General features: G+C 34.1%; 1 protein-coding gene across 12 annotated transcripts in view; it reads right to left on the bottom strand.

The window, feature by feature from the left end:
• Positions 1-14,014, bottom strand: part of ATP13A3 (ATPase 13A3) — an 85,077-nt gene that overhangs the window by 30,445 nt on the left and 40,618 nt on the right. For all 12 annotated transcript variants that reach the window (XM_079156119.1, XM_079156122.1, XM_079156120.1 and 9 more), the window contains 7 exons: positions 12,804-12,935; positions 11,522-11,701; positions 11,223-11,380; positions 10,249-10,437; positions 7,039-7,100; positions 3,271-3,421; positions 457-573 (listed from right to left, as the gene is read on the bottom strand). In XM_079156119.1, the coding sequence (XP_079012245.1) occupies positions 457-573; positions 3,271-3,421; positions 7,039-7,100; positions 10,249-10,437; positions 11,223-11,380; positions 11,522-11,701; positions 12,804-12,935 (989 nt within the window). The remainder of the gene's footprint in view (positions 1-456; positions 574-3,270; positions 3,422-7,038; positions 7,101-10,248; positions 10,438-11,222; positions 11,381-11,521; positions 11,702-12,803; positions 12,936-14,014) is intronic.

Genomic DNA, 14,014 nt, shown 5'->3' with positions numbered 1-14,014 from the left:
AGTCAAGATTCCATATTCCCTCTCTACCATTATGTTCTTGGAAATTTTCAAATATTCTAGAATCCTAGAAATATTAAAACATTAAATGCTACTGGGGAAACATTAAAAAATCCACTTAAAGCTTTTTCTCATTAAAGCATTATTTAAATACTCTTCATAAAATTCTAGGTATACAGAAATAACTTTAAAGGAGTAAAAATCATGTATTTAAGTCATAAGATACTAAAAGCTGCATACTATACAGGAAAGAAAAGTAATGACACTGAGAATTAAATCTCAACATTTTACACAGAACACATATAGCATACCAAAGGTATAGTTTCAGATAAATCAGCTAAATATCCATATTTGCATAAGAGAAAGACATTTGACTTCTTCTTCTAGCAATATTTCAAAATGACAATTAAACATTAAGTATGCATCAACAGTACTATCCAGCATTAAGTAATTTCACACCATTTCTTGGTTTCCTGCAGGTGTAGATTCAGGAAGCAGTTGTTTAGGAGGACGAACCACAGTGGGCATAATTCGATTATGAAGTGCTGTTTCTTCTTCAGTTGCTTCTTCCAGAATCTGGAAGGAGAACATTTACTGAATCACTTCACAAAATTCAGCTCATTGGATCCATTTTTAAATGGAATATTATAGCCATTTTCAGCCAATTAAAAAAGAAAACCTGTCTAATCTAAGTGAAACAAAATATAAAGAGAACTAGTTAATTCGACACTTAGCAACCCACGGTATAAAGAAGACAGAGGTTAGAAATTGAAAAAAGAAATGAGTCAAACATCAGTCATTCTGCTCCTCCAACCTACTGAGTTTAAATACTAGCTCTGTGAAAATAGATAATTCTTGCAACTCCAAAATTTTCGGTCTATCATCCAAGGACTCCTTTCTGCCAACAGAAGACTCAACAGTATATGGAGTTCACAGATATGGTTAGCAGAACCAGCAGGTAAAGAACATGTAAAGAATAGACTAAGGCACCAAGATGTGAATTTAGAGTTTCAGTATGAACATTTCTTTTTAGGCTATTACTACATTAATCCCTTGAAATTTACTTTAAAAACATTTTTTCTTGGTGAAAAAAAATTCAAATAGTGGTATAGCTCAGTGGTAGAATATGTGCCTACTATGCTCAAGGCCCTGGGTTTGATTCCCAACACCAAATACATAAATAAATTCAAACAAAATTATATATTAAACATGTTTAAGAAAAATGACACACTAATTTGACTGTAACTAGAGTGATTTATCAATGAGGGAAATGGTGACCAATTAACCAATTTTATGTAATGCTATATACTTTTTCTCTACATTTTAAAGTCTCTGAAGTTGGGATGTATCTTTTATGACATTAAGTACAAGGATTATTTGTGCCTGTTCATATGAAACCATCCACTGATACACAAGATCTTATAAAGTCAAGTATCAAAGCATCTCTGGGTCTGCAAAAGAGGCTATCATGCAAATTTACTTATTTAAACAATCTTTTTAAAAGAACACTAACACTGAACACTAAATCTACTGAAAACCTATTCCACTGAAGAAAAGTATTAAAGAATAAAAAAGATAAATCAGCCTATTTAGCTTCTGTCTCTATACATAAAGTGAGGTCCTTCTTCAGGAATTAAATTTGAAGAGTACTTACTGTGAGCTTTTCGAGGATGGCAGAGTACTTATCATCCACCTCCCTCCCTTTCAAAATGTTAACAAAATACAGAAACAACAGCAAACAAAAAGCAAAGAAGGGGTGGGAACATATTTCAAATATGGAAACAAAAGGCAAACTGAAACACTGACTGATACAATTGTGAGGGAAACAGAGGCCCACAGATATCAGGAAAGGTAGGAACTCTTCTTTATCAGTTGGAATAGCTGAGCTAAACAAAGAAATCACAAATATCATGTTTTGCAAAATAAGCCAAACTAAAAAGTCAAGGGTTCTATATCCAAGGAATATCGCTCAGTTGGTAAAGTGCTTTCCTAGCATGCACAAAGCCCTGGGTTCAATTCCTAGCACCACCAAAAAAACCCCAAAACAAACAAATGAATGAGAAATAAAGAGGGGAGGAGTCCTCATGAAAAAAGAAGGGAGATCAGTAGAGAAGAAAGGGAGAGGGGAAGGAGGAAGGGATAAAAAGGGGGAAAAGTGGGGAATAATATTGTCAGATTACATTGTTATATTATGTACACGTACAACTATGTAACAAAAAATCCCATCATTATATACAACTATAACACACCACTAAAGAAAAATTAAGGAGTCCTCTCTAGAGATATGAACTACTGTATGACAACAGAAAGGGGTTTCTATATTTCAGGGTAAAAAAGCTCTGCTAGAGCAAGTTTGGTGAGAGTGGGTGAAGAGTCTCTTCCTCCAAAACTGAAGAATTCCTGTTGATGGGGCCCCGCTCTCAACATAAAGAAACCCCCCAGTCCGTCTTCCCAATCAGGGAGATATTTCTAAGAAAAAACTGATTAATACAGACATATAGGAAAATGTAAAAATCTGACCGCAAGTACCCAGAATTATCAAATCAGAGCTTCAAGAATTATGAAAACCAAAAACAAACAAGGGGGAAGTAAGGGGAATCGTCCCCAGAGAAAATGAATAACTCAGAAGCCAGAAGGAATCTTTAAAAAATTATTACTACATCTATAAAAGAAGTAAATGCTATACTGGGTGCAGTGGCACATGATGGTAATCCCAGCAACCTGGAGGCTTCAGAGCCAGCCTCAGCAACTTAGCAAGGCCCTAAGCAACTAAGCAAGACTAGGGTTGGGGGTATAGGTCAATGGTTAAACCCACCTGGGTTTAATTCAGTCCCCCCTGTCCCCCCAAAAAATGAAGTGAATGCTTTCGAATTGTAATAACCAGAGTATATAAGTACTTACAAATTAAAATTAAGTGTCAAAAACAGAAGGAATCTGAAAAATGCCAAGAAATTAAGGTCATTCTACTGACTTCACCATACTTGCCCCAAGCTGCAGATATCTGAATTACCTTATAAACATTAAGCACAGTGTAAGTTACCAACTTCTATTAAAGGTATTTAAATGAGTTCATTCAGCTGAAACAGATTACTTTTTGTTCAATTAGAAATATTTCTCCAGTGATAGAGAAATCATTAGAAATTTCAGTTAATTTTTTTTTTACGTTTTTTAGACTGTCATCAAAATTGCTAGCAGAAATAATCCTTCTGTGAAGTAATTTGATTTTTAATATATTTTCCTGAAGTTACTTATATTTTATAATGTTGAACTTACCCATCCAATGGCTTCAAACATTTTCAAATCAAGTGGATCACCAGAAAGCACTCCTTCAATTTTTGTAAGTGAGTGACAAGTAGCCATACAAGCAACAAACTGGGATTTTACCAACATCTCATTGCAAACATTTTCTTCTGGTAAAAAAAATCTAAACAGAAAATATACTGAATTAGGTTCATAAATTCCTGGACTCAAGACAATATTCTAATGGGCAATTTCATGTTTTGTATTACTTTTAAGTCAGGTAAGATGGCACATGCCTGTAATTTCAGCTACTTGAGAAGCTCAGGCAGGAGGATCACAAATTTGAGACCAGCTTGGTCAACACAACAAGATCTCATTAAAAACAAACAAACAAACAAAAATACAACTTCTAAATCCACGCTGGGCACAGTGGCACACATCCACAATCCCAGAACTCAGGAGGTTGAGGCAGGAAGATTGTAGGTTCAAAGTCAACCTAGGCAACCAAGTGAGACCCTGTCTCAAAAAAAAAAGGGATAGGGATATATGAGTTCAAGCCCCAGTACAGGGGTTGGATGGAATAAGGGAGACAAACTTTTAAATCCAAACTTTTAAATCCAAAACTGAGCTTCTAAGAAAGGGAAGTGTTCAAATGCCAGAAAAAGAAGGAAAGGAAAACCAGAGGGTTGTGCACCTGAGGTGATGCTGAGGGGGGAAAACAAATGGAGATCATCGCCATACCCCAAGGACGCAGATTTTAATATCATACAGGAATAGGAAGCAAAGTTGTAGCCACATATAAAATGAAGAACAGGCACTGAGAGCATTCCTCTCATCCAAGAAAATCAGTGCTAACTATGCACACTTAGAAAAGAGGTAGACTAGAAAGTTTACACATGGATCCAAAGGCCTAATTCTAAGTTTGCCTCTCCCCCACCCAATGTTCAAGAAAAGAGCTACTACCTACATTGGATGTTCTATGTGCCAGGCACTGTTTTGAGAAATTTTCATATTGTTTCATTTCATCCTCACACCACAGGGAGACATTTTATTATCCCCATTTTAAATAGGGATAAACTGAAGCCAACTGGTTGATTTGTTGGAGGTGACACAGCCCATAGCCACGAGATCTGGTTTCTAGGCCTAATCTCTGAATAACCAAATTCAGAATGGGTTTAGAGTTTGAATATATACTACTGCCTGGTCCAGAAATTCTCAATTATGAGTTAACAGTAAAACCTGTATGGTACCATAATCATCACTGGGACACTTGGCACCAAAGTCAAAACTTCTCTATTGGAAGAGCTCACACAATGCAACTGAAAAGGAGTCTCACAGAAAAATCCAGCTAAATATGATCCTTAATTTTAAAGATATGCTAGAAAACAATTTACCAGAATAGTCAACAAAAATAACAAAGACAGAATTAGAATCTCATAAATCTGAGATAATAAAATGGAAATCAGAAAGAATGCCAAAAAGGCATTTTAAAATTAAACTTAAAGAACAATGTATCATGGGGAATGGGGTGCAGATTTGTAAAGAATCAAGAGAATTTTTCTCCTACAACATACGGTTAGAATTCCCAGATGAAGAGAAAACAAAGCATGGGGGAAAGTCCCAATAGAAAGAAACATTTCCAGAATTTATGAAAAATATGAATCCTTAGAATCAATAAGAAAAAGGAATCCTATGAAAAATTAAAAATAATAAACTAAACTGCTGAAACCAAAGATAAAGAAATAGTTTCAAAGCAACCAGAGAGGCTAATAAGACTTCTCAGCAGCAATAACAAAATGTGTCAGGAGAAATAAAGTAACACCTTCAAAGTGATGAGAAAACAGAAATGATGCCTAGAAATCTGTATAGTTACACCATCATTCAAGAGTGACAGTGAAACAAAACTCATGAATGTATTTGCAGAAAATAACGTAATTCAGAGGAATGGAACTTTTTCAAATGGTAAATCTAAACATGCAGACTTTATAAAATCAAAATCATAATCATAAAACATTATATAATAAATATACATAAGAAGGGAGGGGAATAAGCAGGGTAAAAGTAAAGTCTAGGTTTTTAGAAGGCAATAAAGACCAAATTAAAAAAAAAAAGTAGTAAAGACATCCATAAACTTTAGCTGTAAGTCTGAATATTAAAAATTTTAAAACCAGCAGTAAAAGATTAGGATGCATAAATACTGAGAAAATGAGAGAGAAAGTGAAATAGGAAAGAATGAGAAAATATGTATTTAATTTGGGGTAAAGGATAGCAGAAATAATTTCAAATATATCTGCATATATTTATATGTAAATCTCTAAGTACATTAAACACAATGACACAAAGACTGAAAAGCAAACAGATGGAAAAAGATATACTAGGCAAGTGTTAGGCAAAAGAAAGCTGGTGTGTAGCTATATAAATATTAAAATAGAATTCAAGGCAACATGTGTTACTGGGATAAATGAGCAAGAAGATACAACTCTTAAAGTTACATAACTCAATAATCCAGTCTGTCAAACTACAAACCCAAATCTGACAGATGTCTGAAGGAATTAAAAAATGACATAAGCACAACTACAGTACTAGAACTTCTGAGCTTCAAAAGACAACAAAATAAAGTTAAAAGATGAGCCTGAGACCTAGGGACAAGTTTGCAATACACGGTACTAAACAAATTTAATATAATACCAGAAAACACAAATGACTTCAACAATAAGGAAAAGACTAACCACAAAAAAGTTATAAACAGGTGCAAGAGAATGCCAAATACTCTCCAAAAACAAGAAGATGCTTAACTTTGTAAGTAATGAGAAGAATGTGAATAAAGTTATAATAAAATGTCCTTTTCATATCTGTTCATATCTTGGAGCAAAAATTACAAGTCTGACAAAACTAAATTTAGCAAGGATATGGAGCAACAGGGATCTTTACTGAGGGAGAGTGTAAACAAGCACTACCATTTTCAGGCAGCAAATAGGCATTATCTGATAGCAAAGCTGAAGCCAAATCCAGACTACCACCAGTGAGCATACATACCTACAGGGATATGGCTTATGCAGACTCAGTCACATCTCACAAGCTATGTCTAAGAATTTTAATTGTAGCACTACTTGTGAAAGTGCAAGGAGAAAAACTGAAATTGTCTTAGCAGAACAGACATTATGTTTAGTTATATGATGGAATAATTTTATTAAAATTAATAAATTAGGTCTGTACATATCAACATGAATAAATCTTGAAAACAATCTGACAGGTGGAAAAAAGCCACAAAAACACATATAGCATGTCACTCATGTATGTTTATTCACAGATTATGTAGGTAATAAAAATATAAAATATATGAAAATAAGAGTGGTGGTAGCAACAGGGAAATGGACAGATTGAGACTCCATAATTTCTATGCAATATCTGTAATATTTTAATCTTTTAAAAGTAAAGAGTTAGCCAGGTGCAGTGGTGCATGCCTGTGATCCCACTGGCTAGGGAGGCTGAGGCAGGAGGACAGCAAGTTCAAAGCCAATCTGAGCAACTTAGCAAGGCCCTAAGCAATTCAACAAGAACCCTATCTCTAAATAAAAAGGCTCGTGACTCAGTGGTTAAGCACCCCTGGGTTCAATTCCTGGTACTAGGAAAAAAATAAAAATAAAAAGTAAAGATCTAAAGTATATATGGCAAAATGATAATTGTTCAGTTTGGCAATAGGTACACAATTGTCTCATATTATTTCTTAAATAACTGAATGCTACATTGCTAAAATATGAAAAATCAACTAATAAACTATCAAATCCAGCTAATATTTACCGGGCATTTTCCACTCGTTGAATCCCCCAGAGATCTAAACCATCTTCAGTAAGCGTTCCAGTCTAAAATAAAGAGCACAAATGCACAAAGTAAGGATCATACCTCAAGAAACAAGAAAATGCAGACATATATCATTAAAAACTGTGCTATATATATATATACAATGGAGTACTATAGAGAGTGAGAGAAAGAAAAGAACAGATAAGATCTCCAAGTACTAACAGAGAATGCAATCTAGGACACAGGGTTAAAATAGGAAGTAAGCTTCAGAACAGTAGACAGTATATGGCTCTTCCATGGAGGCAAAGGGGACATATCTAAGTAATTGTATGTTTATGTGATTATATTATAAAAAGAATACACCAATCTATCAGTCAATAAACAATACTTATAATGCTGAGATGGACTAGAGTAAAAGGAGTCCAGAGGAGTAAGTTAAATGACATCGGGGGGAAGCAGTCAAGTCCAGATGTAAATGACCTGGTTTCTTCAATAAAATGATTAGGGATGAGGGGAAAATAAAGGCAATTGTTAAAGATTAGTTATGAGACCAATGAAATTACACATACTTGGATTCTGACTGAAAAACATTTTTGAGATAGGCAATGTAATCTGAATATGAACTAGATATTAAATAAAACTGTTAACTTATTAATTATGATAGAGATAATATAGTAATGAATTTTTTTAACCATCTTATCTTCTAGAGACATGCCTGGGGAGTTACGGTTGTTGGGTGTTATGTTACAATGTCTGATGCTGCCTCCTTCACAATGAGAGAAAAGAGGAGGTAAAAAAGACAAAATGTGGATAACTGTTAAAATGTAAATGAGGGCTTATTATACCTGTATATTTTCTTTACTTTTGTACCTATTAACTAACTTCTTTAATAAAAAATATTCCAAAAGCTAAGGTGCAGCTCAGTGATACAGCATGTATTTAACCATGCTAGTGAGGTCCTGGGTTTCAATCCCCAGCACACCTTCACCAAAAAAAAAAAAAAAAAAAAAGATAAGCATAAATAAATTTTTTGAACAGATAAATAAAAGTGATGAGAATATATAACCTTTTAATTTTTTTCAAAACATTCATTTCTTTTTTTTAATTGTTCTTATTAGTTACACATGACAATATATTTTGACATATAACTTCCCATTCTTCTGGTTGCACATGGTGTGGAATTACATTCATTTGGTTGTGTATTCATATGCACGCATAAGAAAGTAATGTCTGATTCATTCTACCATTTTTCCTATTCCCATTCCCTCTCCCTTCCCTTCATTCCTCTTTGTCTAATCCAAAGTACTTCTATTCTTCCCTACCATCCCCCTTTACTATCATTTAGCATCCACATATCAGAGAAAGCATTGGGTCTTTGGTTCTTTAGGATTGGCTTATTTCACTTAGCATGATATTTTCCAGTTCCATCCATTTACCAGCAAATGCCATAATTTCATTCTTCTTCATGGCTGAGTAGTATTCCATTTTGTAGATGGACCACATTTTCTTTGTCCATTCATCTGTTGAAGAGCACCTAGGCTGATTCCACACTGTAGCTATTGTAAATCAAGCTGCTATAAACACTGATGTGGCAGTATCACTGTAGTGTAAGGATTTTTGGGGTATAAACCGAGCAGGGGGATAATGGAGGCAAATGGTGGGTCCATTTCAAGTTTTCTGAGGAATACTGTTTTCCCCCAGAGTGGTTGCACCAATCTGCAGTCCCACAAACATATGAGTATGCCTTTTTACCAACATCCTTACCAGCATTCTTGATAATTTTCTTTTTGACTGGAATAAAATAGAATCATAGTGTAGATTTGTGTGTGTGTGTGTGTGTGTGTGTGTGTTGGTACCAGGGATTGAACTCAGAGGCACTCAACCACTGAGCCACATCCCCAACCCTATTTTGTATTTATTTAGAGACAGGGTCTCACTGAGTTGCTTAGCACCTCACTGTTGCAGAGGCTGGCTTTGAACTTGCAATCCTCCTGACTCAGCCTCCCGAGCTGCTAGCATTACAGGTGTGCACCACTGCACCTGGTCTCAGTATGGTTTTGATTTGCATTTCTCTCTCTAACTGCTAGAGATGTTAAAGGTTTCTTCATATATTTGTTGACTAATCATATTTCTTCTTCTGTGAAGTGCCTGCTCATTTCTTTTGCCCATTCACTGATTGGGTTATTTTGGTTTTTTCGTGTTAAGCAAAACATACATTTCTCATTTTTTGTCTTTGAAAATAAAGTGCTCAAAAATCTTTCACAAGTTATCCAGAACAGTTTGATGGAAGGTTTTCTAGTTAAGTTTAATCTTTCAGCAATACCTAAGTTCCCTTCAAGAATGGAGAATCAGGCCAGGTAGAGTGGTACACACCTATAATCCAAGCAGTTAGGGAAGATAAGGCAGGAAGACCACAATTACAAGTTCAAAGCCAGTCTCAGCAACTTACTTAGTCCTGTCTCTAAATAAAACATAATAAATATGTATTTATAATAGAATATTAACATATATAATACATAACAAATAAATAATGGATGGGGATGTGGTTCAGTGGTCAAGCACCCCTGTGTTCCATTTCCAGTACCAAAAAAATAGAATGGAGAAACATTAAGAGACAAATACACAATTTGTGACTTTCACATAAAATTTCTGACCTTCATAATTTTGAAATGCATTCAAAATCACAGCAACAATAAACACAAACTTATGAACAATAAAAAAAATAGCAAATATATGTCTATGAAGCCTATTCTGTTAAATTAAGATTACCTAAAATCACAAAAGTTCACATAATTTTTACACTTATTCTACTATATTTTAACCATTTTTGTTTGAGACAAAGTCGTGCTATGTTGCCAAGACCGACCTCTGACCCTATGACTCAAGAGATTCCCCTGTCTCAGACATCTTCCCAAGCACTGGAACTAAAAGTGAATGCCACTGTGCCCAGCTTACTTATTAATATAGAACAAGGTATAATACTGAATACATTTAGTCAATTGCAGATTTGAGCAAATAAGTAACATCTAAAAGCTTTAAAAATTGAGAAAATAAATATAAAAAAAGATGTATAAGCTAAATAAGCTGAGGAGAGGAAAATTAGAGAAACATTAAAATATGCCTGCAAATTCATTGACAAAAAAAGAAAACAATCTAAATACTTAAAATCTACACAATAACCTTCGAGAACAATTATAAAATTGAACCAACCTTGTCAAAACAAACAAGATTCAGCTGTCCACAAATATTAATCCGTTGGGGACTGATACAGAAAATACCAACTTTTTTCAGTCTTCTCTGGGCATACACAATACCAGCAGTCATTGCAGCAGGAAGAGCAGGTGGCACAGTAATTGTAATGATATCAAGAGACTCTATAATTATTGCCCCAACTTCTTCCTACAAATGAAACAAAAACTAAATGTCAAGCCCCTATATTACTTACTAAATTAATGTGGGTATTTATTCAGTAAATCCATAAACATTTTTAATTTTATACAAAAGAACATATATATCTACGTATGTGTATATATGTATAGTTACACATATATACACATCCATACACACATCTCTTCTGATATCTAATTTTTCTTCCTTCAGAGATTCTGCAGAATAAAAAATTCAATGAATGGCCAGATGAACTGTAAAATCCCAGTCACAGGAAACTTCTGACAGCTATCATATTTTTATAGTCTACATTTTTCACAAGACACCCTTCTAAGCAAGTTCAACACACTGCCAGATTCAGTTCATTTGATAATCATGTCTCTAAAGGTGACAGAAAAGGGATATTTTACAAGGTCCCTTAGAGATCCCTTCAATTAAGTGTTCAAAAAAATAAACTTATTCTGTATATTCTATCCCAATGCTAAAAAATACAGTTTCTGGTTTGTATGTGTTTTTTTCTTTTTCCTTCTTTTGTTCTTTAAAGTCAACAATAGGCGAGTAAAAGCCCATCTAACCCACAGCCATCCAAAACAAAAAAATCCTGAATTCTACAACAGAAATGTCCTATATTTGTTCTTTGCATACAGTAACTGTTAAGTTTCATATGGCTTCTTTAAATAAGTTAAATGAGCTTAAAAATTTGGTTCCTCAATCTTACTTAATCACATTTCAAAATTCTCAATAGTCACATGTGATAATAATTAAGGATCAACCCTAGTAAGAGCCCTCATACATACCTCATTTAAAATGCTATTGATAATAGTGTAGATGAAACCAATGCCAGCCACTGCCACAAGACACAGCAGAAACAAGTAGGCATCTCTGTAGAGTTTAAAATCAGTTGGTTTGGGATACAATATGGAACGGACAAGCTGTCCTTTGGAAGTACTAAATCCTTTCCCCCCAAAAAAAAAAGAAAAAGAAAATTACTTACATTCTTATATAGAAATAAGAATTATCTCCCAGAACAGACTATCCTTTTAAACATTCAAGAGGTATCAAACATACTAAAATATGCAAGAGATGTATTTTCTACCTGTTCGAACTACTATGGCTTTGACGAGCTCTCCAGTGTAGAAACGAGTCTGAATGACAGTTGTCCCACAAAACAAAGTGTGTCGTTTATGTGTTTCTGGACTATATAATTCCTCACCCATTCCTTTTATATCCACTGAAGGATTTGGCAAATTAGTCTTTGTCACTGGAACACTTTCTCCTATTTAATAAAAACATAAATTATTAAAGGAAAGCACTAAAATTAGCATCAAACATAAAAACTTTAAATTGTGAAATATTATAAATACTACAGTAGTGTTTACAATAGTTATTAAGAATTCTCCAGGTGGATAAGACAGCTGAAGCAATTAGCCTTTTTTTTTAAAGTTTTGTCTCCCACACAAATTCCAGAAAGATCGGTGACTAAAAGGTAGTATTGTCTATATTTGGAAATGATTGTGCTATTGCATTTCAAATAATTTTCAAGATGACCAGAGTAGGTGCAATAGCCCCAGCACCTGTTCTTACATCCCTAACAATGGAACTAGAAAGCACTGTTACCTCAAATATCCTGTAATGTGAAGACCCACCCGTAACAACCCCTACCCACACACACACACCACACACTCTCTCTCTCTCTCTCTCTCATATGGGTAAGAAAAGGCATCTGGGCAAAGAAGAGCAGAATAAGGAGTGTGGGGTTATCTCAAGCAATCAAAAGTCAAATTCCTTTCAAAATTTACTTTTCTGTACCATTCATAATAACCTGCTTCAAAGGCACCACATGTATATTAAAGTGTATATGTTTGTGCATTTTAAGCAAAGACTAATTTCCCAATGTTATATAGGAATCATTTTGTCAAACTGACTACATTCACATGATTTAAAAATATATCTACCTCCAGATTACCAATTTCCAAAGGAAAATTAAAGTCTACGTTTCCCCAGTTTAACAAAAATATAAATCGTTATTTATTCACATTTTTTATACAACTAACACGGAAGCAAATATGCTGCATATTCTGCAGGCAAAGGACTTTTTTCTTCCCTTACTATGAAGCATTTCTTCATGTCAAAAAGTGGCCAGAGGCAGGCCAAGACATGTAACCAATCCCAGCATGGTGATTCAGCATTACAACTAAGTATTTTGCAGAATTTGGTCTGCGCAAGAAAATCTTCAATAGTCATCACATTTTTTACTCACATCTGTGAGCAAAAAAATATAAATCACAGTTAATTTTGAAAGTTTAAACAGTAACTACTTATTACTAATATTATGTATAAACAACTGGTATAATATTTACTGATACAGTTTAACTTACCTGTTAACATGCTTTCATTTACAATGCAGGTACCATTAATAAGTACTGCATCACAAGGCATGACTGTTCCATTTAAAGGAATGACCATAACATCTCCTGGCACAAGGTCTGTAGAAAATATCTCTTCTATTTCTAAATTTACAGAAAGAAAAATCTGAAAAGAATATCCTTTGATTTGAAATAAAAGCAGGGCAATTGTTTGTATAAATGAGCCAATCAAGAATGATCTAAAGAAAGTATTAATACAAAAATTCTAATAAATGAAATGTTTTAAGCAATAGAATTAGACCAACAAAGTATGGTGTGTCAGTCTGTCTCCTGACAGGATGACTGTGCATAGGTGATGACAAGCTCTTATGAATACACTTTAACATTTATGACACCTGTGGATGATTGATTTTTAAAGTTATCCATCTATTCATCTTAAAAAAGAAACACATCTACACAGGAGACTCACTGTAAGAGGTAAAACAAACTTGAATTTCTAAAATCTCATGCAAACATTGAAAAACTCAGCATATTTTTTTTCAAGAGCATTTTTATAATATTCTTTGTGTGTGTGTGTGTGTGAAATATACATTTGAAAATTTATGCATTATAGAAAGATTTATCCATAGACTATTTCTGAATAACAGTACTAGTATTCTTTTTATACTAGTTATAACCCTAATGTCTCACAGCCTTCTCAATATTCTTTAGTCTTTTACATATTATTTTAAATGACTAAATTTATTAAATAAAGCATTATAACATTTTACCTAGTGCATTATTTCCTTGAAAATCTAAGTGAGCTAAATACTTTTTAAAAAATATCTTCCCAAGGGTAAGAGGTTTTTCTTGAGTCACTTAATATTGAAGCATTCTCTCTTCCTCTTACTTGTTCATCTCCCTGACTCCCATATTTAATACTGTGTGTAGGAAAGTCACACTAGCTTGAATACAAAGATGGGTGAGGGAAAAAAAACACTGTATTGCGATGTTAGTCTTTAAGACAAATACTTCCCTTAAAAAGGATGTAGTTTAAATTATGAAACGACCTTTAAGGAATGATACTTAATTCATTTTTATAATAAAAGCCTTATTTTAAAATCACTTTTGCCAGGCATGGTGGTGCACACCTGTAATCCCAGCAGTTCAGGAGGCTGAGGCAGGAGGATTGCAAGTTCAAGCCAGCCTCAGCAATTTAGAGAGGCCCTAAGCAACTTAACAAG

This window comes from Sciurus vulgaris, assembly GCF_902686455.1.
Source record: "Sciurus vulgaris genome assembly, chromosome: 10".
NCBI lineage: Eukaryota > Metazoa > Chordata > Mammalia > Rodentia > Sciuridae > Sciurus > Sciurus vulgaris.
Note: the sequence above shows the minus strand (reverse complement) of the source record. Positions and strands in the feature narration are given on the sequence as shown.